Genomic DNA, 24,750 nt, shown 5'->3' with positions numbered 1-24,750 from the left:
AATTGGATTTCATTGTATTAGGATTAAAATGAATTTAATACGGGTGGTGCACGGTGGTGTGGTGGTTAGCACCGTCACCTCACAGCAAGAGGGTTCCAGCTTCGATCCCTGCCTGGGGCCTTTCTGTGTGAGTTTGCATGTTCTCCCCGTGTATGCGTGGGTTTTCTCCGGGTTCTCCAGCTTCCTCCCACCATCCAAAAAAACATGCATGTCAGGTTAATTGGTGACTCTAAATTGTCCGTAGGAGTGAGTGTGAGCGTGCATGGTTGTTTGTCTCGTTTGTCTCTATGGGCCCTGTGATGGACTGGCGACCTGTCCAGGGTGTACCCCGCCTTTCGCCCGATGACTGCTGGGATAGGGTCCAGCCCCCCCGCTACCCAATCAACGGACTGTCGGTATAGAAAATGGATGGATGAATTTAATTCCAATTGGCTTGAATTGGACTATATTATTTAAGTGCCTTGAGATGGCATTTGTTGTAATTTGGCGCTATATAAATAAAATTGAATTGAATTGAATTAATTGTTTCCTTGGCCTTGTGCTTAGGATCATTGTCTTCTTGCTGAAATGTCCACCCTCTTTTAATATTCAGCCTTCAATAATATGCTAATATGTCTAGTTTGTTGCTGTCAGCTGGACAGTCCATCATAATTTCCACCAAAAAGTTTAAGGAACTACATACTCATTTTATAATCCTTTATGAATATTTTTATGCATAAAGGATATCAAATTTGTTATTTTATTATTGTACATTTACATATACAAACACAAATCCTTTTTCAAGGTTCAGTCATTAATTTGTGTTTTGTCCCACCTCTCACCACAGAGTATGTATGTTATCTCAAACAGCAGGCACAACCCCATGAAGCATATTAGATTACAGTCAGATAAAAATGGTACAAGATTTTGATGGAGGCAGTCCCCCCCGCTGTAGCCCATCTTGACTTTTGTTCCATGTTTTGGCCTGGCAGCCTTAACATGCCTACTAGACAAAACATATCTTTAAAAATGTTTCCTGTTTTAAAGATATGACAATTCCAGGTTGTTTTATTTTTTTTTATTTTGCATTTAGTTACTCTGTCAGGTCAAGTCAGAAAGGGCAAATGATAAACAAAACACTTAGAATATCTAGTTGTACAGAGCACTCATTTTCACTTGTAAAATTTGTTTGAGAAGAAACAAAAAATGTAATCAAGAGGTTCAACACTATAAAAATAAACTAACAAAAAAATACTAAATTTCATAGCTTTTATTATCATGTGCAACTAAGTAAACCTGTAATTTGCATGTTTTAAAGGATTGTCTTTGTTAATGACCCATTCTAAAGTATGTCTCTAATGCCAGAATTGTCCCGGACCATGGCACTATAGACTGATTTGTATACCTTCAAAACATCAAGAGCTGAAGGACGGAGCTTGGGGTCTTTTTTCTTACATTCCTTATGGACCTGAAAAAGATGGAAGTGGACTAAATCTCCTCCAGGTACTCTTCCCATAATGAATTGTGTCACATCTGGGATCTTCCAGATATCTGTCTTTTCATCATACTCAGGCATGAGACTGTCTGAAAAAGGCTTCCCAGTATTTCTGAATGGCCACAGCTGTTCTGGGGCAACAAAGTCTCCAGTGAGCTCCCGCTGGCCACATTTCACCATTAAGCCTCTCGACAGATTCACTTCAGGCAGTGCATCAAGGTCATTCACAACCAGGTAAAAGTCATTGGTTAGAAGAAACTGGGAGAGAGTTTTCTCCAGGCTGTTGGAGTCACACATGACTCGTCGCCCAGCTGGGCTGTTGTGAAGGTAATAGAGGATACTGACATAATCTATGGCCAGTCTCAGCCGTATTGGCCATGTGTTCTTCTGCTGATACTGCTCTTTTGCAAAAACATCTTCTAAATTAAGCAGAGAGCCATGAGGGTGGTATTCTGTAACAAGGGTGTGGTCTTCAAAGCAAAAGCCCATCAACTGCACCACATGCATGCCCTGTAAGGCCTGTAACATTAATAATCCATGGCGAAAATCCTCCACATAATCCAAAGAGGAAAGTTTAGACAAAGCCACCTTTTGACGTCTCCACTCCGCCAGATAGACCTGAAAAAATAACATTTCAAGTTGAGCTCAGTTATAGCTGCATAAATCCCAATGACCTCATGCAATACATTTTTTGTACATTCAAACATATTTGGTCCATTTCACTGTATAAACTATTGCTTAATTTTGCTTAATGTGGCTCGCAGTAGGATGATTAGAAACAGTCATCATAATTAGATGAGGAAACGCTCTCGGCATGTGATAATACAGTAATCCAGGTCGTTTACAAATCATGTAACGCTCATTTCAGGCAGTGCAGCTGCAACAAGCAGGGCATTGTGAAGAATAACACTCGTAAGACATGATATGCAACTAAATTAAATGAAAAAAATATTTAATCCCAAAGCAAAACCATAATCTAGTATTTTTTTCTATGTATCATTATAAGTTATCATTATGTATGGTTACTGATTACCTCCTTTATCATTCTGTGTTACAGCAGAGCTGAAGAAAGTTTTGTCTACAGTGTTTCAGTGTGATTGTTATGTAGAGGATGGAGAGGACATTATGTAGAGGATAGTCTGTGTTCTTCTTTATATTCTTTAAATTGTGCAGCATTCTTCTTTACACAATAAGCTTCAGGCCAGAGAGAACAGGTGGGTTACAAAAACAGATTTGAAAAACCGACAATGAGGAGGCCTATCTGATGTGCAGAGGCAAGTCGTTCCACAATTTGGGAACAGCAACAGCAAAGGCACGATTCCCTCTGAGCTTCCACTTTGCTCTTGGCACACTTGAGCACAGCTGATCTTGGAGAACATGCAGGTGTGTAAGGGTGAAAGAGCTCAGAGAAATTGGGTGGCGCATTACCATGGAGGGATTTAAAAACAAATAAAAGGATTTTGAAATGGATTCTAAAATGGGGCATCCAGTGGAGTGACACATGCACTACACTAACCTCCCAACCCCTAAATATAATGCATTACAGTTATCCAGCTGAGTGGTGATCAAGGCGTGGATTACTGTCTCAAAATGCTGCCTTGGAATGATTGGCTTAAATTTGGCCAGCTGCCTTTTGTAAAAAAAAAAATTTAAAAAGCTGGACTTGACGACGACCTTGACTTGACTGTCAAGATTAAAATAAGAGTCCATTTTTGAGGTTTTTGATGACTTGTTTGTTGTATTGAGCCAACCAGATCTACTGGGGGGACCCAAGTAGTGCCAACAAAAAAATATTACTTCATTCAAATTTTAAAGTTACAAGCCATCCAGGCCTTTATGTCATGGAGACATGCAGTGATCTGACAGAGAAACAGTTGTTCTTTTTCAGAGGACATTTGATCGTCATGTGCATTAAAGTTAAATAAAATAGTGTTAACGGAGTACTGCCAAACAGCTCCTGAAATTGAAATACCAACTGGTATGAGTTAAATAAATAAATAAAAATCAGACTTGGGATATTGATGTTTATGAAAAAGCATAACAAACAGTAATAACATGGATAAACATTTTAGGCATAAAATACTCAAAACAAAGTCCAAGACCAAAGTCAAATCCCTCCTATCTTTCATCTGACCTTTTCAATTTTTTCCCTCCATTTTGCTTGTTCATCCTACTCCCTCCCCATCTCTCCTTTGATAGCCTTGTGCTCCTTTTCTCAAGCCATACCTAAAAATCTGAATTTACTGAATTCAGATTTTCAATAAAACCAATATTTCAGTACAGTGCTTTGTCATTTAAAATCTCTTTGACAAATGAGTAAATGAGGGCAACAGAAGCTGCCTTGGCATAAGGATAGGTTGCGTGTCCAACTATGGAAAAAACAAGACATTAGCAAAGAGTTAGGATTTGATCCAAAACTTTAACCAATTGTCTCTTTTTACATTAAATGGGTTAAACAGTAAACTCCGCCTCAACCCCCCAAAAAACAGACTGACAGTTTCAAATAGGATTCTAGGTCGGAGATGCCGGAGTGGGTTAGTGTTGGAGACGCTATAGTGTCACGAGATTCTGTTAGACTATTGGCAGAATCAAACATGGCGTGCTTTTAATCTAGCAAACAACACAGCACTGACAGCGTGTGTACTCTTAGTAGCAAACGGCGCATGAACTCGCAAAAAGAGGCGCATAATCAAACGCTCACTTAAAAAAGAAAGTCAGACGTCAGACGCCCGCCACGTCATCAAAATCTGATAAATATCCTGCCATGTTGCACAAAACTATCAGCAGCAAACTACGTGTGAAGTTAGCCGACTGTCACAGAGTAAATAAGCTGTGCTGCAGCGGCGCGCGTTAATGACATCATCCCAGTAGACGAGCGTGTGGAAAGCCCTCTATAAGCCCTCCGATAGCCGCCAATAACAACAACACAGCAGCTATGAGCTAACAGAGCTATAGCACACGTTCATTCATTCATTCTTCTTAAGGTATTGGTGAAATAAAGACAGATAATGCCTTATTTAGAGGCTGCATCCTCTAAGCCCCGTTCACTCCGTTATATGGATCTCCAGTTATCTAAATATCTTCTGAAGGACGCCGACTTTCACCAAACTGTTCTCAGTGAGCAGATGAACGTATTTCATGCCAGAAATAAGGTCTAGATTTAAAAATACCGGAGTTCCCCTTTAATCGCACGTGCATGCAAGCATATGTGCACATGCATTTTTTTTTTTAGCAAGCATCCAGCACTCACTGCGTTAGCCTGAGCATGTCCACACCAATGTTTATTTCATTGAATGTGAGAACACACCTTCTTCTCACCAGTACACCACTCATATTCACGAATAGATTATTTCTTAGTTAGCAGTTCTTTGATAAGTGATATTTCAGACACCAAAATCCACCACATTACTATCAGTGATCACGCACCAGTCTCTATCACGCTGAAGAATAACAGAGTTATACCACCAGCGAGGAATTGGATATTTAGTGTTTAATATATTTATTGAAAACCGTATACGTTGCTATACAATACCAGATCGACCAATATAACTAAGAACCATCTATTCCTTAACCTGCGTCGAGGGTTGATTAAAGAAAAGAAGAAAAGATTTCCAAGTCAGGTAAAATCTCTTTTCGGAGCCCCTCATTACACATCTGATTTTTTTCAAGTTTAAGACTGGATAACACATCCCTAATCCAATGTGTGACTGTGGGTGGGGCAGCATCCTTCCACCTAAAAAAGATCAGGCAGCACACCAGCAGCGTTGAAAAGGCCTTGTGTCCCCCAACAGGCAAGCCCAACCCCCCAGGAACAACCCCAAAAAGCAACATGGTTGGATTCAAGGTCATTTTGACTGCAAACACAGGGCTTCACAAACATCTCCCCAAAACTTTTGTATTTTGGGACAGAACCAAAACATCTGAATCAGAGTAGCTTCCTCAGATTTACATCGATCACATGTTGGATCTACTTCTGGATAAATCTTAGCCAGTTTGGATTTGTGGAGGTGCACCCGGTGGACAACTTTAAATTGGATGAGGGAGTGTCTTGCACACATAGAGGAAGAATGGATTCTCTTTAAAACTTTAGCCCAGATTGTCTCACTAATTGTGATTTACAAATCTTGCTCCCAAGCTAATTTTACTGCAGGGAGAAATTGGAGATTTAATACATCGTTACTAAAAGAACCTGATTTAATTAATTATTTCAAAAGGGAATGGTCTATGTGTCTGGAAAATACTGACCTGCCAGGAATCTCAGCTTGTGTTCTGAGGAAGCAGGAAAAGCAGTAACGTGAGGCAAAATAATAAAATAATCTTTTTTTCATCGAATAAGAAAAACAAGGAGAGTTCAAGAATATCAGAATTAGAATTCAGGTTTAAATCATTAGAAGTTGTCTACAGTGCTTCCCAAGAGGAACACATATTAATGAATTAAGGAAAGGTAACCTTAAGTTATATTAAATTATTGACAAACAAACCCAGTTATTGATAAAAAGACTTTGCTTGGAGAACTTTGAGCATGGCAATAAATCTGGAAGATTCCTAGCCAGTCAATTAAAGACAACAATCACTTCTGTTAAGAAGACCCTGACGTAATCAACAATACTTTTAGGGACTTCTATAAAACCTTATATTCATCACAAAATGATCCATCAGACAGTAACATAGATCAGTTTCTTAGTAATATCAACCTTCCAAAATTACAAACCGAACAGGCAATGGCTCTGGATTCACCTCTTTCAATAGGAGAACTCCATGAAGCCCTTCAACATATGCCTAGTAACAAAGCCCCGGGACCAGATGGTTTTCCAGCAGAGTTCTACAAAGAATTTTGGACTGTTTTGGCACCTGCATTTCACAAAATGGTATTACAAGTTAAGCAGAATGGCAGATTATCCCCACACATGAACTCTGCTAACATTATCCAGCTACAGAAACCAGGAAAATACCCCATACTTCCATCCAGCTACCGCCCAATATCTCTAATAAATGCAGACCTCAAAATAATTTGTAAAGCCCTCGCCAAAAGAATGGAAAAAATAACTCCACTTATAATACATCCTGACCAGACAGATTTTATAAAGGGTAGACACTCATCCACTAACACTCGCAGGCTAATTAATCTCATAGACTATTCTACCATCAACAACCTGGAAACCACAATAGTCTCTCTAGATGCAGAAAAAGCATTTGATCGAGTGAACTGGAAATTTTTATTCGCAGCATTAAACAAATTTGGGTTTGGGTCACACTTCATCAACTGGATAAGGATATTATATAGCTCCCCAAATGCAAGTGTCAGGACTAATGATCAAACTTCTCCAAGCTTCAGTCTGCAGAGAGGTACAAGACAGGGTTGCCCACTTTCCCCCTCACTTTTTGCTATTTTCATCGAACCTTTAGCAGCTGCTATCAGACAAGATAGAAATATTCAAGGCATCCAACCCCAAAATATTGAGCATAAAATAAGTCTTTATGCTGATGATGTTTTACTTTTCCTTCAGAACTCACAGACGTCTCTCACTCACACGATCACACTCATAAATAAATTCTCAGCACTTTCTGACTACTCTATCAATTGGTCTAAGACCACAGTTCTGCCCATTAACTGCAGAGTCCAGAATATACCTGCGATCACTTTACAGTGAGGAAATATTAGATATTTATGCATAAACATTTCCTCCAGGCTCTCAGAGCTAACAAAGCTAAATTATGTGCAACTATTAAAGACAGTAAAGGACGATCTCACTCGTTGGAAGTCATTACCCTTAAACACGAGACAAGGCAATATCACTGTGCACATTTAACAATGCTGACTCTATGCTATGTCGGGATCTAAAACTGGAACAGAACAGAATAGATCTCAAGAAATGTCTGTAATTGAATAAAAGCAACTTCTTCTAAAACCTTAGAAAGAAAAGGCAAGTGGGAGACAGGTCTAAAATTGGAAAGTACAGAGGGGTTATGGTGCGTTTTTTTTTTTTTAGGAGGCTTTGGCCTAACCAAAGTGTGTTTGAAGGCAGCTGGAACAGACCCTGAGCTCAGACAAGTGTTAATAAAAACAAGCTGACTTGACCCAGCAGAACTGAAAACCTCCTTCAAAAACTTAGCTGGAATGACGTCTATGTTTATGTTTATGCATTTAGCAGACGCTTTTATCCAAAGTGACTTACAGGTAGGCATGAAGGGTAAGGGGGTCTTGCCCAAGGAACCCTACTGGAGGTAATACCTTTGATGCAGGGGATTTGAACCCAGGATCTCCCACATGGAAGGTGGAAATCATACCACTACACTATCCAGTCCCACGTCTGAGGGACAGTTAGTGGGTTTCATGCAACCAACCACCTTAGTAAAAGATGACAAAGAATTAGTCTCAAACCTCTCAAAAACAGCAGTCTGTGCCGAAGGAGCACAGACAACATCAGGGGACAAGTCCATGTTACTGATGTTCTGCCTGACAGATGCCACTTTGTCAGTAAAAAAGAGACAAACTCTTCACAGGTTACAGTGGAGGCATCAGACAGGACAGTGGGGCGAGGATTAACGACAGAATCGACAGTATTAAATACCAGTCTTGGATGATGAGAGCTGTTGGCTTTAAGGGAGGACGTATATTTAGAATTGGCCTCCTTTAGAGCTCTCTGTTAGGCAGCCATACTGTCCTTTAACCAGCCCAGAGATACATGCAGTTTATCCTTGTTCCACCGCCGTTCAGCCTGACTGCATTGTTGACTGAGTAGACAGGTGTGGTCATTCGACCAGGGATCTGACTTAGTTTTAATACTTTTTTGCCGAAAAGGGGCAACAGAGTCAAGAATCGCAGAACATATTGAATGGAAAGTGTAGAGTAGGCTGTCCGGACAATGGGGAGAAAGCAGCCCACTGTTGTCAAGCTGAGGGTCACTGAAGGCAACAGCAAACTCCCCAGCCGTTGGACGCCGTCCAGTAAAGATTTGGCGCCTGCGAGCTGGGGAAACTGGCTTATTGGCAGGTGGGGGGGCAGCAAAGTCAAAAACAACAGGGAGGTGGTTCGAGATAGCAGTGTCAACTATTTTTCTGAGGGAAACTAAAAGCCCATGAGAAATAACAAGGTCAAGAGTGTGCCCATGCTCGTGTATTGGTGCATTAACAGATTGAGTGAGATCAAAATTGAATTAATTGGCCAGTTGATTTGCTGCACAACAAACATGGATATTAAAGTCTCCACAAATAAACAATTTATCAAACTTTGGGATAAAAATCAGACAAAACTCAGAGAACTCTTGAAGAAAGTCGTTATTAAACCTGGGTGGGCAATAAACTGTGGCGCACAGCACAGGGCAAGTGAGGTCGATCACAAACAGCTGCAGTTTGAAGCTGGAATAATTTTTAGCAGTTATCATTCTTAATGATAACAGCCAGACCGCCCCCAAGTCCGGAGGCTCCCGGGGTGGTGAAGAAGGAACAGCTGGGAGAAAGGAGCTCCGAGAAGGCGCTGTTCTCACCTGGTTTCAACCAGGTCTCTGTCAACAAGACGAAATCCAGATCATGTATTGTCAAAAAGTCATTCAGTCTCCTTTGTAAGATATCTGGTATTTATCAGCGCCGTGTGAACAGAGCAGCAGTCAGTCTGGTGAGAGAAGTGGCTGAGCGAGCGGAGATTCCCCAGCACGCAGCCCCTGGGAGAGCCGCACTGTCCGACAACACGGGAGCAGCACCCCGGTGTTCCGGAAATCACCGGGGTGTTAATAGTTCTTCCTATTAACTGTACAATATATCCATTATCACTTTATAGTCAGGAAATATGATCTATTTGGGCATAAACATATCCGCCAGGCTCTCAGAGCTAACAAAGCTAAATTATGTTCAGCTTTTAAAGACAGTAGAGGACGATCTCAATCGTTGGAAGTCATTACCTATATCACTCATGGGGAGAGTTGCGATCATTAAAATGATGATACTACCAAAAGTTAACTACTTTTTTTTCCAATGATCCCCTTAAAACCGTCTGCTACTTGGTTTAAGTCACTAGATTCTTGCATCTTCATATTTCTGTGGAAATCACAGTTTAAAAACTCTACAGAAGACCAAGGACAGTGTTGGATTAGATTACTACATACTACTACTATTTAATAATATTTCTCCATGCCAGTAAGTTAAATATCAAAATGGTTTAAACCTAGCCCACAAGACTAAATATAGCCATATAACCATGGCTAAATATAGAACAAACACTGTGTAATAACCTGTAACTCTCTGACCTGCCACTTATTAGTTCAAACGTAAAACATCACAAATGTTTCAAAAGCATAAACATCAGTACCTCTCTGACAGCCTGGTGGGAATTTCTTAAATTTACAGTCTTCACTTCTCGCGTGTAAGCTTCCACCCATCTGAAACAATCCTGACATCCTGCTAAACAAAAAAAAAATGCTAAACTCCCCTCTATGGACGAACAAAAGAATAAAACATGTTGAACCTATTTTATCTTTAATGTTTAGTTATTCCTCTGCCTCCTTTAGTGGTAATGGTACATGTAACAAATGTAGTCTTTTTGTAGTTTTGGAGGCGAGGTTATCTGAATTGGAAGCTCGGCTCTGCACTGTTGAAAACCACCCGATAGTGAGCCAGGCCCCTTCAGTCAGTGCGGAGCCACCTAGCGTAGCTAACTCTGTTAGTCGTTCCCAAGCAGACCCCGAGCAGCCGGGACTTAAGAGTGGCTGGGTGACTGTCAGGAAGAGGAGTCATAGTCCTAAAGTCAAGCCCTGGTTCACCATCAACCTGTCCACGTTTCTAATAGATTTTCCCCACTCAGCAACACACCCGCTGAGGACAAAACCCTGGTAATTGGCAGCTCTATAGTCAGAAACGTGGCATTAGAGACACCAGCGACCACAGTCAAATGCATTCCAGGGGCCAGAGCGGGCGACATAGAATCCTATTTAAAACTGCTGGCTAAGGATAAGCGGAAATACGGTAAAATAGTTATTCCCGTCGGCGGTAATGACACCCGGTTACGCCAATCGGAGGTCACTAAAATTAATGTTGCATCGGTGTGTAATTTTGCCAAAACAATGTCAGACTCCGTAGTTTTCTCTGGACCCCTGCCAAATCTGACCAGTGATGACATGTTTAGCCGCATGTCCTCATTCAATCGCTGGTTGTCTAGATGGTGTCCAGCAAACAACGTGGGCTACATAGATAATTGGCAATCTTTCTGGAGAAAACCTGGTCTGATGAGGAGAGACGGCATCCATCCCACTTTGGAAGGAGCGGCTCTCATTTCTAGAAATATGGACGAATTTATTAGTCATCCAAAAACATGACATCCCAGGGTTGAGACCAGGATGCAGAGTTGTAGTCTTACACACTTCTCTGCGGCTTCCCACCTGATGCTGCCCCCCCCCAATCAAAAAACACAAAAGGAGCAAATCCTCTTGTGCAAAAAAAAATTAAAACAAAAACTTTAACTGAACAAAGACATCAAACTATTAAATGTGGTTTGCTGAATATTAGATCTCTCCCTTCGAAGTCTCTGTTAGTGAATGGTTTGATCTGTGATCATCATATTGATATATTTTGTCTTACAGAAACCTGGCTGCAGCAGGAGGATCATGTTAGCATTAATGAATCAACTCCCTCTGACTATTTAAATGTTCACGTTCCTCCAACCACAGGCAGAGGAGGAGGAGTGGCAGCTATCTTCAGATCAGGGTTACTAATCAGTCCTAGACCAAAGATTAGTTTTAGCTCTTTTGAATCTCTGATTCTCAGTTTTTCCCACCCAAAGTGGAAATCACAAAAACCTCTTGTGTTTGTTGTTGTGTATCGTCCACCTGGCCCTTATTCTGAGTTTCTGTCTGAATTCTCAGAGTTTTTATCCCAGTTAGTGCTGAGTACAGATAAAGTCATTGTAGTGGGTGACTTTAATATTCATGTAGATGTTGAAAATGACAGCCTAAATATTAACTTTAATTCTATATTAGACTCTATTGGATTTTCTCAAAGTGTTCACAGACCTACTCACTGCCTTAATCATGCCCTTGACCTTGTGCTGACTTATGGCATTGAGAGTGAACAGTTAACAGTGTTCCCTCATAACTCTGTCTTGTCTGACCATTTTTTAATAACTTTTGAATTTACATTACTTGACTACACGGTTTCTGAGAAGAATTCTACATATAGAAGGTGTCTGTCAGAGAATGCTGTAACCAGATTTAAAGAGTTGATTTCATCATCCTTTTCTTCACTGCCATGTGCTGATATGACAGAGGACGGCTACCTAAACTTTACTCCAGTGGAACTTGACTCTCTTGTTGACAGCACTATACTGCCGTGCAAAGGCTAACCGCAGTAACTACATTTTTGGTCGAAATTGAGTTATGACAAAAAATGAACTCTTTGATATCTGCTTTATCTTGTGACAAAGTTTTAGAGTTTAATTTTGTTTTGTTTTAGAGAAAAAGATGTATAAAAATTGCAGTAACTACAAAACCCGACTCAAAACCAAAGCAGACCGCAGTAAGTGAAGTTACTCCGGTCTGCTTTGGGATTCTACAGCTGATTTCGCAGGCTACCCATCCTCACGCGACTGTTTTGACATTCTAACGGCAAATTCACTCTCTATCCATCTAACTTCACAAAAATCCGTTTGAGATGGCACAATCCAGGGGAAAGATGATGGTGGAACTGGCGTTGAAAAGAAAATACCCCGAGTATGGTAAGTAACATTGGCATTGTCATCTGACAGCTGTTAGAGCTGATAGGCGATGTTTTAGCTAGCGTTTGCTTATCGGCCTCCCTGCTCCTAGCTGTAACTTTATCCTCTGTAACTTCACATCATCGCCGATGCCATGTTATCGTTTTGTCATTCTCATCACAAAGTCATACTCCAACCAGCGTTGGAAAAATATTTTGAAAAAATCCGAAAGACATCATGTATAAAGTTATCCCACAACATTTAAGAGTCCATGAGCGTGATCTCTCTCGTTGTCTAATTACACGAACAGTATCTTATTTTTCTTCGTAATCATCCACGGCGTTTCATATATTGTCCATAAATACAGCTGTCGGTGTAACAGCTGTTCTTTAACGTGACCGTGACATGTCCGCTTCAATTTAAAACACACCCGCTGTTAAGAGAAGTTAGCGAGTTTTGAGCAAAGCTGACTTCTTTCAGTCATGCATCCATTCTTTTACATGCTATTCAAAACAAACTTCTGAGCAGGTGAGCATTTATTTAGTGCACGGTTTCTTCTTCTGAATATAAACATACAGTATGTTTATGATTTCCCTTAATTATAATTAGGGGTCTAGCAGCGAAGCTGCAGAACCCTATTGTTTTAGCTGGTATTCCTATTATTATTGATCTACTTTCCGCTGCAATTGAAGTCTATGGCAGCCCCATTAACGCAATGGTAAAAAGTTGTGAAATTTGGCCCATATTTTTAGGACCATCCCATTAGCAAACTCAACAATTTTGGTGCCCAAAATCTAAACTCTCTAGCGCCCCCAACACGTCAAAGTTTGAAGCACATTCAGCTAAATAACTTTTGACTCATGTGTCCGAATTTCAAAAACAAGGTATCGTTGGAATCCTTGGATCATGACGAGTCCAACGCACCCTATGACGTCATTTTCCGTCTGACTAGATTTTCCGCCATCTTGGATTTTGTTGAAAACCTTAAAAAATTTTCACAGGTCACAAATTTTGACCAATTCTCATGAAAATTGGCACAGAGTATCTTTGGATCAATCTGCACAAAAGTTGCTCGTTTTCTTCTTCAATTTCGACTTTGTTCACCTAGTACATCCAATCAAAGTTGACGGCGACTACGCCAAAAAGAACGTGAGGCCATATCTCAGCAACAGTTTAATCTTTTGACATCAAACTCATAACACATATTCATATCTCAATCTTGAAGAGGCCCAAGAATTTTGGAGACCTTTGACCTATAGGTGGCGCTATATTTAGAAAAAATGCATTTTTGCTCATATCTTTGAACCCGTTTGTCCAAATTTCACAAATGAGTTACCGTTGTAATCCGTGGATAAAGCCGAGGTCAACGAATCCTATGACGTCATTCGCGCCATCTTGGATTGTCCGCCATTTTGAATTATGTCAAAAACCTTCAAAACGCATTACAGGTCACCCAGATTGTCTGATTTCCACGGGACTTGACATATAGAATCTTCAGACCATGCCTCACAAGAGCTATCATGTGAAATTTTAATATTCACTTCCGTTTGCCCGTAGCAGCCAATCAAACTCAGCAATGACGCGCCAAACAGGACGTGAGGCCATATCTCAGCAACCATTTGATCTTTTGACATCAAACTTATAACACAGACTCATGACCAAGTCTTTAAGAGGCCCAAGAAGTCTGTTGCACTTCCACCGAGTGGAGGCGCTATAAGTAGACAAACTGCATTTTGCTCATAGCTTTGGAGCCGTCTGTTCAAATTGGACAAATGAGGTACCGTTGGAATCCCTGGATGAAGACGAGTTCATTTCAAACACAAATTTGGTCTATGGACTCATGATGCCTTCCTGAGCAGCCGCAGGCTTACCTGCTATTCTGCTAGACCCCGTATCGCTGCTTGCAGCTATATTTCCCTATGCATTTCTATTATTATTATGGAATGAAGATAACGATGAAGAACATATATTACTTGCAAATAAGGAATTTAGTTTTGTTTCAGAAATATGTGATATTGGTCAGAGTGAAGATGTTGCCCTGTAGGTTGCCCTGTAGGTCAGTAAAAAAAACTATTTTTACTGTGATTCAGTGTATTTATTCATTGTTACACAGTGAAGACAAGGACAATGGAAATTATTATTATCATCAAGGCAACAACAGTGGTGATGTTAACAATGATGGAAAAGAAAGATGGTGATGCAAAGTTTAATTAGTAGGAAAATTATGATCTAGTTTGGGGTAAATAAGTATAAAACTTAAATGAAATGATGAAATTAAGATTAAACTATGACATGACTTTATAATATTTGTCCAGAATTAATCAAATATGCAAAATTCCATCAGTAGAGTTGATTATAACAAAATCAATGTCAAAAAAACTTTTTGTTCACTGAAAACACAATATAAAAACTGAAAGAAAAAAAAAACACTGTATTTACTGCACATTGTTTTTCCATTGCTATTAGAACCATTTCAGGCAATGCAAAGGCAGAGTGCAGTAACTACGTTTTTGGGGTCAAAGGTAAAATTAGTCGTTATGGTTTTTGAGCATAACAATTATCTTATGAATACATGTACAATTAGTGCAATATCACTCATATACCTATAACCCATTTGGGTGGCTGGTTCAAAAACTTTAAAGCCTTTTTTCTCAGTTTTACCTTTTGCGTAGTTACTGCAGTTAGGCTTTGTATTGCAGTATAGCTTCAATGCGTACAACACTGGACAATGTTGCCCCTCTGAAAAGGAAGGTAATCAGTCAGAAGAGGTTGGCTCCTTGGTATAATTCACAGCTGCTTTAAAGCAGACTGCAAGAAAGCTGGAGAGACAGTGGCGTTCCTCTAATTTAGAAGAGTCTCAATTAGTCTGGAAAGATAGTTTAATAATGTATAAGAAAGCCCTTCATAAAGCTAGAACTGCTTATTATTCATTATTGATAGAAGAGAATAAGAATAATCCCATGTTTCTTTTCAGCACTGTTGCCAGGCTGACAAAGAGTCCGAGCTCTGTTGAGCCATGTATTCCTTTAACTCTCAGCAGTGATGATTTCATGAGATTCTTCATCAATAAAATTGTTTCTGTCAGAGAGAAGATTAATGGAATCCTTCCCACTATTATCACTGATGTATCATCAAGTAGAGCAGCTTTAGAAGTATCTTTAGAACCTGATTTGTATTTAGACGGCTTCTGCCCAGTTGATCTTTCTGAGCTAACAACAGCAATAGTCTCTTCTAAACCATCAACTTGTATGTTAGACCCAATCCCAACCAGACTGTTCAAGGAGGTTTTCCCCTTAATTGACACTTCCATATTGGATTTGATCAATCTGTCTTTGTTGACAGGATATGTACCTCAGACTTTTAAGGTTGCTGTAATTAAACCTTTACTTAAAAAACCTACTCTTGATTCAGAAGTGTTGGCTAATTATCGACCTATATCCAATCTCCCTTTTTTGTCTAAAGTTCTTGAAAAAATAGTTGCAGTTCAACTTTGTGATCATTTACATAGAAATAATCTGTTTGAAGAGTTTCAGTCAGGATTCAGAGTGCATCATAGCACAGAAACAGCACTGGTGAAAGTTACCAATGATCTCCTGTTAGCCTCTGATAGCGGACTTGTTTCTGTGCTTGTCCTGTTGGATCTCAGTGCTGCATTTGATACGATCGATCACAGCATTCTGTTACAGAGACTTGAACATGTTATTGGGATTAAAGGAACTGCATTAGGCTGGTTTAAGTCATATTTATCTGATAGATTCCAGTTTTTCTTGTAAATGAATAATCTTCCTCACACATTGGAGTAAGTCATGGAGTTCCTCAGGGTTCTGTGCTTGGACCGATTCTTTTTACTTTATACATGCTTCCATTAGGTAACATTATTAGACAGCATGGCATAAATTTCCATTGTTATGCTGATGATACTCAGCTGTACTTATCTATGAAACCAGATGAAACCTACAGGTTGGTCAGGCTACAAGCCTGTCTTAAAGACATAAAGACCTGGATGACTCAGAACTGTCTGCTTTTAAATTCAGACAAAACTGAAGTTGTTCTCTTTGGACCTGAGTGCTTCAGGGAGAAATTGTCTAGTTATATAGTTACTCTAGATGGTATTTCCTTGGCTTCTTGTTCTACAGTGAGGAACCTTGGAGTTATTTTTGACCAGAATTTATCATTTGACGCACATATAAAACTGGTTTCTAGGACTGCCTTCTTTCACCTTTGTAATATTGCTAAAATCAGGAACATCCTGTCTCAGGGTGATGCAGAGAAACTAGTTCATGCATTTGTTACTTCAAGATTGGACTACTGTAATTCCTTATTATTGGGCTGTCCCACATATTCTCTGAAAAGCCTCCAGCTGATCCAAAATGCTGCAGCCAGAGTTCTGATGAGAACTAACAGGAGAGATCATGTTTCTCCAGTTTTAGCTTCTCTTCATTGGCTCCCTGTTAAATTCAGAATAGAATTTAAGATTCTTCTTCTCACATATAAAGTTTTTAATGACCGAGCTCCATCATATCTTAAAGATTTAATTGTAAGATATTTTCCTAACAGAGCACTTCGCTCCCAAACTGCAGGTTTACTTGTTGTTCCCAGAGTTTCTAAAAGTAGAATGGGAGGCAAAGCCTTCAGTTATCAGGCCCCTCTCTTGTGGAATAAGCTGCCAGTAAATGTCCGGGAAGCAGACACCCTTTCCACTTTTAAGATTAGGCTTAAAACTTTCCTTTTCGATAAAGCTTATAGTTAGGGATGGCTCAGGTAATCCTGAAACATCCCATAGTTAAGCTGCTATAGGCTTAGACTGCTGGGGGACCTCATCTGTCACACCTTTCCTCACTTTGCTCTCTTTTTCCCCCTGTTTAATTTCTCAAATGATTTTATGTACATGTGACATTATTTTGGTTGTGAACTTGAGGGGCCTGATAACTGAAGGCTCTACCTCCTATTCTACTTTTAGAAACTCTGGGAACAACAAGTAAACCTGCAGTTTGGGAGCGAAGTGCTCTGTTAGGAAAATATCTTACAATGAGATCTTTAAGATATGACTTCAGGAAACAAGGAGGATTCAACCCCACTGAGCATCAACAGGGGGTGTGTTCAGCGGGTGTCCTCCTTTAAAATTTCTTGGGACACATATAGCCGGGGACCTCTCCTGGACTGCCAATACATCTGTGGTGGTAAAAAAGGCCCGACAAAGACTCCACTTCCTAAGGATACATAGAAGGAACCATCTGGAGGAGAACTATTAATGGCCTTTTGCCGCAGCACCATCGAGAGTGTCCTGACTCTTGTCCTGACCTGCAGAGGGTCATTAACACCGCATAACATATTATTGGCAGTCCCCCACCTTCGCTAGAAGACATCGCCAGCACGTAGTGTCTCAGGAGACCTAGGACAATCACTGCTGACCCCTCACACCCGGGACAGCACCTGTTCACCCTCATGCCTTCTGGCAGGAAGTACATGTGCCTCAAAAGCAGGACCAACAGACTCAGAAACCCTGGGCCATAAGGTCCCTGAAATCATAAAGAGTGTGTATGCTAAGTGTAAATGATGTAAATATGTATATTTCTTTTAAATCCTTTTATTATTCCACGCTGTATTAATTTATTCCTGTTCTACTGTTTTCTTTTTATGTTTATTATGCACTGGCCGGAGAAGCACTGCAATTTCATTATATACCTGATGTGCAATGACAATAAAGATTCTACTCTATTCTAACTGGATTAAGAAAATATGAGCACATTTCCCCTGTTTTAGCCTCTCTTCACTGGTTGCCAGTTCTTTTTAGGATTAATTTTTGGAGCAGTTGACAAACTGTTGAAAGGTTAGAATTGTAGCATGTGGGCTGAAGCTGACATTTGGAAAGCTCAATTAGCTTCTCCCATTTGTGGGCAGGTAACTCGTCATAACAGATGTTGAAAGTGTAAAAAAATACGAAGAGAACCAACTAACTAGAAAAAAAAATCATTCTTTTACAGTAGAAATAACAAAAATACGAACAATATGATCGGAGCTAGTGCAACTTGGTTCGACTTTGGTGAGGTGCATTTTAGTCTTAGATAATCTATCAATGGTAGAAATAGACTTGTTCTCACTTTCATCTATCATGAAATCAAGCATAGATGTAGTTCGAAGTAGAACGTAAGTAACGTAACATTTTTTGTTGAGGTTACATTCCTTATCAGACATTCAGACTGTTTAGGTACTGTTTAAAAGCCCATCTACCTTCTTCACAGCTCCATGGCCGATCAGCTTCAGCTTGTGTACTTCTGCACGTATGTGTGAACACTGGAGCCAGGCAGTGCAGTTTTTCATCGTCGCTATTTTAAAGTGTTGAGGTACACAGCCCACTTGAGGATATATCAGCTGCTCATTCATCTGATACACTGAATCCAGATACAGGTAAAGCAATGCAGCAGAGAGGAGCAAAGCAGCACAGCACACCACTGCAGCTGGAAAAATGTGGTAGATGGTACCACCACTGCGTTGACCCATGGTACTCTGCATTTGAGATAGAAAACAAAAAAGCGAGACGATAGTGACAGAATCAGGTGCAGGTCAAAACATTAAAGGGTAAACACGTATTTTTACATGCATACATACACACAGATATATGTGTTTGTGTGTCTATGTATCTGAATCTGACACATTATGTGTGCAGTACCACTGTAAGTGACCAAATAACTTCAGTCAGCATGCAGCTCCACACATCCACATTTATTCCACCTTAACATAATTACTGACAAATGTTTTGGTAATGAACAGTTTAACTTACAGAAATGTATTTGAAAGGATGAGACATATTCCATATAATTACTTCCACATAGGTGCATGTGCAAATGGTCATGGTCCGATACAGCATTTTATTTTATTCACTTCCCCATTGATTTATTTATTTATTCATTTTGAGTGGGAGGATACCTTAATTTAGGTGATGAAATTCAAACAATAATTGTCTATCATGTAGTGAGTAGAAACAAGATTTGATTTGTTTAACTTCAGTGTGATTGCTTGTTGCAATTCGGCAACCGTGGCACTTACACTGTTAAAAGAGAGGCATCTTTTTGAAACTGGTTAGTGCCAAATCCATGAAATTTCAGACCTCAGTTGGATTGTTGGACCACCATCCGATGCTCTGCAGCTACACCAACTCTAAGTTTGTATTGGAAGATGCATGACATATTTGTTTTAATTTATTCATGCATGTAATAAAGAAAATAAAGATTTGCACGTATTGCACTGTATGTATTTGAATTTATTGTATTTGTCATCATCAAGAAAGTTCAGCACAGCTTTGGATGAGCAGCCAACACAGCATAAACGCAGCAGAGCTGACTTAAGGGTCACGTTACCCATCTCAGATGGAAAAAATAAAAAAGAATCTGAGCATTCATTGTCTGTTGATTTGTTTTAGGTTTGAAAACAGAGAACAGCTCATTGTCAAGTGTTTCATTTTGGTTTAGAGACAATCTTTTCAAAAAAAAGTTTTTGTTTAATTTGAAAAAGGAATGAACGCCTGATACACGGATACACTAAATACATCCGATAAGGGGCATGCATGCGTGTGTGTAAGGATGAGTTAATTAACTAAATGAGTTGTGTTGAAAGTACAATTGAAAAAAAAAAGCTTTAAACAACCATCTCGTAACTCCTCAAATGCCCATGGTTTACTGGGCGGCTGGCCAGTAGTGTACAGTGTTTCACAAGAGCTTCAAATCAGAAGTTTGGTAGTTTGATAATCAGGGCAACATTCGTTCTTTCCATTTTCAATTGCCAATCAAAAACCAAATAATGAAAAATTGACTGGTTATTTTGTTTTTTGTTATAACACCAAAATCAAAAATTTGCCTGATTTTTCACATTTCACTTTTAAGCTCAGATCAAAAATATGAAATGGAAAAACGGGCACCAAGACAGAATTTGATGTTAATATTTAATTGATTGGGTTTACGTGACCCGGTTTGGTCAGGCTGCTCAGCCTGGGACGCTGCATCAGACATATACAGACAGTGGAAGGGCGCTGCTTGGTACAGTGTCAGCGGTGCATGAATTTACGAAGGAAAGAGGCACTTCTCAATCTTAAAGTGAAATTATTCGGTGAATTTTGGACCCATTTCCAAACGTATTGATTTGAAAACGTCACACATGTAGCTATGATACAGGGTGCTTGGATATTTAAAAAAATGCTGCTTGTCTTCCAGTGGACTTGCCTCAGCATTTCCCTGAAGCTGAACCTCATTCTAATGTTGGGAGTATTTGCATATAATATATTTCAAACACATGAGAGCATCATGAAAGCTGGAGGGTATAGATTAAAAAGTGATAATGGACACTCCGGAAAGATATTCCGGTCATATTGCCCGATGACAGTTTGAAATTATCGCGCTGGTTCAAACGCTAGTTAGTAACCTTGGCAACGGAGACTCAATGTTATTTCACAGTTTATTTATCACAACGGCAAGACAGATAAAAACATGAGTGATATCCTTTATTTTAACTTATTTGGTGAACTTTGAAGTCTGGAAGTTTTTGTCACGTCGGACAACTGCCTCCGCGTTGTCCAGAAATTTCTGATAATGGACATCATGTCGGGCATTATCCCTTACATATTTCCATCCCTCTTTAGGACCACAATTATGCTTTGCCTGCTTCTCCCCCTGTTCTAAAGGCCAGACTTAGTGAAGGTCTTGCTAGAGTGGAGAGTCTGGAGCGCGAGAAGGGGAAAGCATGTTCCAGGAGCAAAGGGCGAAGAAAAAATGTGCACTCTCTTCTTGAGGATCTGAGGGAGGAAAAACCTCATAAATGAAGAGCTTAAAGACAGACTTAAATGCTACTCAGGTAAAATGGAAATACTAAGTTGAACAGTTTATATAAGTTCTTCAAATAAAGATCTGAATACACCTTGGGCCTCATGTACAAAGACTTGTGTGGATTTCCTACTGAAACATGGCGTGCACTCAAACCCAAAATGCCCTCCAACGTACAAAACTATCCGGATGTATCAATGTGTGTGCACGCATGAATCCAAGCACATTTCCTTTGTACATCCCAGTCAACGTGGAACTGAGCGCACATGTCGGAGTACCCGACTCCTCCCTGTCCACGCCCCTACTTAAATACGCAAATAATATTTAAATGAATCCTGCACCTGTGATTCCTCTCTCTGCACGATCAGAAAATAAAGAAAAAAGAATGAGTAAGACGGGAAAAGAAGAACTTAACGGAAAGCGAGATGGAGGTACTACTTTCTGAAGTGGAGGCCCGCAAAAATGTGCTCTTTGGCACGCTGTCCTACGATGTAAGCAGCAAACGTAAGAGGAGTGGGTGGGAGAGCGTGAGCGAGGCCTTTAATCCTGTGGGGTCTAAGAAGCGCACACAAGCAGAGGTGAAAAGGAAGTGGTCCGATATTAAGGTGGATGTGAAGCGGAGACTGGCTGCCCACCGCCAAAGTGTGGCCAAGTGGGGTGGGTGGGGGGGGTTGCTTGAACAGAGAGTCAGGTGACACTGCTCTCTCAGGGGTGGTGGGTGACTCTGATTTCCTCTAAGGTAAATACCTACATTTGTGTAACTCACAACAAATGTGTTCATACAGTAACCTAGAGGAGAAGTGCGCCGGGGAAAAGGTGAGACTGATTAAGACATTTCACGCTTTACGCACAGGGTTATTAACATTTGCACACAGCGAAGATCAGGGGCTTGTTAGAAAGATCTTAAGCTGCTGTTTAAGCAAATCCTCTCAGTCTCTTAACACACGCTCTCTTCCAATTGCACCATTTACAATGTCTTCTAATACCGCTAAAGCAGCCATTGTTTTTAATGGTATGCACTGCACCACATTTTGAACACGCTTTTATATCCACTCGTGTAATTGCAGACACATGGGTGTGTTCATTGTTCATCAGTGTTCATCGTTCATGTGTCTCAGATGTGCACATCAGTCAGTCTGAGGACAAATTGTGTTCACATTTATTCATTATAACAGTTTCCCAACATCACCTCTAAGTGTCGCCAAAGACTCAACATCTGTAGAAAAGTGCGTACGACATCCCTGAAGTTTGCGTGAGGCACCGCACATTTCCACGGTCATTTCGCTCTTACATCTGATCGTTGACGTGAAAAAGTGCGTACGGCACTTTTTTGTGCGTTCGTACCCTTTGTACATGAGGCCCCTGATCTTTTCTGGGTTCTTTTCATTTTATCCATGTCTGTCTGACGCTTGACAAACAAACCTCGTGAAAGTAGCTGTTCAACTGAGTGACTTATGATCACTTTTATTGTGTAGAAACACCATTCCTCCATAGATGTAATGTAGGAGCAAGTGGTACTGTACCAAGACGACCGCCCTGTAGGCACGCCCTCTAGTGTCAATGCAGTCAATGCGGGCATCTATGTACATATGTTCAGAGTGGTGTAAAAAGAGAGTGGCGACACTCCCATAGACTTCTATAGAAAGAAAGAAATGTGGAATAATAATAATAATAATTAGCCTGCAAGGCACTAATTCCTCCAGTCACTCTTGAGAGTAGCTAACAGAATACTGAAAAAATACGATGCATTTTGTATCAACAAACTAGCTAAGCTAACGTTAGCAGTAACTTGCAATTAAAAATTTCAAGCAGCTCAACTAACCAGTTTATTTACAATAATACTGTATAGTCATCGCACTCATGGGTGCCGGTGAGCTGATTGATTGGTTGTTGTTGGGCGCTTGTGCAGCCTCCCAGGCTGAGCAACCTTATCAAACTTCCGGGTCATGTAAACCGGACCAATTAAATATTAAAATCCGTTTTTCCATTTCGTATTTTTGATCTGAGCCTAAAAGTGAAATATGAAAAAACAGGCATTTTTTCGTATTTGGTGTTATAACGAAAAACAAAAAAAACAAAACAACCAGTCAATTTTTCATGATTTGATTTTTGATTGGCAATTGAAAATGGAAAGAACGAATGATATTCTGATTTTTGATCCACATCTTCTCCAGTCTGCATGTAATTTTGCATGATGTTGATGGATGATGAGAATTGTTTTGATTTTCACATAAATGGCAACTTATAACTTTGTATGGCTTCTAAATTCTAAAACTGATATCTGTCACTGTGATCGAGGGACAACATCTATTCACGCTGTTGCTGGGCAACTTTCAAGAGAAGCAATTCAGACAGTTTCTGTCCATTACTGAGTTTTAAAAAACCCATCTATAAAAAGATGAAAATCCATCCTATTCACCTCAGAACAGGAATGTATATGAAAACAAAGCTGAATTTGGATCACATCAGTCGAGCTAAATAAGACCAGATTTTCAGTCAAACAAGAGCAGTGGCTACAAAATCTGAATTAGCCCTAAAAAGAATACATCAATGGATGTCTAATGTTTGGTGGGGAAAATTTACCTCTAACCATTATGTTTTAAGAGAAACAGAAATGTATCTTTGAATAATAATACAGTATTTAGCCTCTTTCACAGCTCATTTTTCAAACTGGGACGGGTGTTGTATACATGACATGCATGTTGTTGCAGCCGATTCCAGCTGCCTCAGACCGATTTGGTTGTTCGACCATTTAGTTCAACATAGTTTGTTTCAAAATGGTCTCTTAAGTTGGCACAGTTACTTCGAGTAAAGTTTCCTGCTCTTCTAGCTTATCCCACCTTCTGGTCAGGGCTAGAAGAGACAAAGGAACATGTCGAGCAGAGAACATTTCTGATCTTCATGAATGTTTGTACTCTCATGCATATCAATGATGGGGGGGTACTAGTTTTTCCTTGTTTGTCCTCAGAGTGAAACAGCATCTACAAGCATCGTGATGCAGATATGCATTCCAGTCTGTTCTCCATTATACTGTTTATACCATTATACCTGTTTTCCATTATACTCCAAAAGAGTGCCATGCTCTAAGCCAGCTTCTTAATCTACGTCACTACAGGCCAACGTTCTAACGGTGTTTAATGGTCATGAGAAGAACTGAGCTTCTGCGGAGGGAAAGTAGCGTTCAGAGACGATTGTCTCTGTGTTTCAGTTCATTGAAATTAATACAGTTCAATAACACGTTGAGCAAATAAAAGCATGTCTTTTGCCACGGGCATCGAATATCATTCTAAAATCTCACAGATAGAACAACAAACCTCAAAGACTTAATTATAAGGTGTACAATAGCATTTATTTTGGTTTACGTGGAGAATATAAACCGTAATACTGTGGATACTGTGCGCACACCCGCGTAAAGGGCATATCATTTCTATCGTCCATAAATACATTGGCACGACACCTTTCAAGCAAATCTGTCCATAATATAACCTAAAACTTTCCTTGAGCACGGAGCAGTCCGAGCAGCGTGTCGCTGCAGGCTAAATGTCGCTATATTCAGACCACTTGAAAGAAAGACCTTCCTTCAGATCAAATAACCTCAGCTGGTGTTACGCAAAGAGATATTTAATAGTTTACCTTCTGTTACATGAATGGTGGTGGTGGAGCGTCTACTACTACTACCGCTGCTGCTTCTTCTGCTTTTTCTTCTTCTTCTTTGATTTTTAATGGCAGCTGGCATCCTTGACGTTGCATATGCCGCCATCTACTGGATTTAACTTTTTTCT

The 24,750-nt window shown here is 40.0% G+C and overlaps 1 protein-coding gene across 1 annotated transcript; it reads right to left on the bottom strand.

Annotated features, from left to right (window-relative positions):
- Positions 1 to 1,236: 1,236 nt before the first annotated feature.
- pomk (protein O-mannose kinase) lies at positions 1,237 to 24,667 on the bottom strand. The gene is made up of 3 exons (XM_072372306.1): positions 24,602 to 24,667; positions 18,387 to 18,662; positions 1,237 to 2,092 (listed from the first exon to the last, which is right to left on the bottom strand). Exons 2-3 carry the CDS (start codon positions 18,654 to 18,656, stop codon positions 1,322 to 1,324), a joined length of 1,041 nt encoding a protein of 346 aa, XP_072228407.1. The 5' UTR covers positions 18,657 to 18,662; positions 24,602 to 24,667; the 3' UTR covers positions 1,237 to 1,321.
- Between the last annotated feature and the right edge of the window lie 83 nt (positions 24,668 to 24,750).

Source organism: Leuresthes tenuis, unplaced genomic scaffold (genome assembly GCF_036924035.1).
Source record: "Leuresthes tenuis unplaced genomic scaffold, fLeuTen1.0.hap1 SCAF_19, whole genome shotgun sequence".
NCBI lineage: Eukaryota > Metazoa > Chordata > Actinopteri > Atheriniformes > Atherinopsidae > Leuresthes > Leuresthes tenuis.
This window is presented reverse-complemented; position numbering and strand designations above follow the sequence as displayed.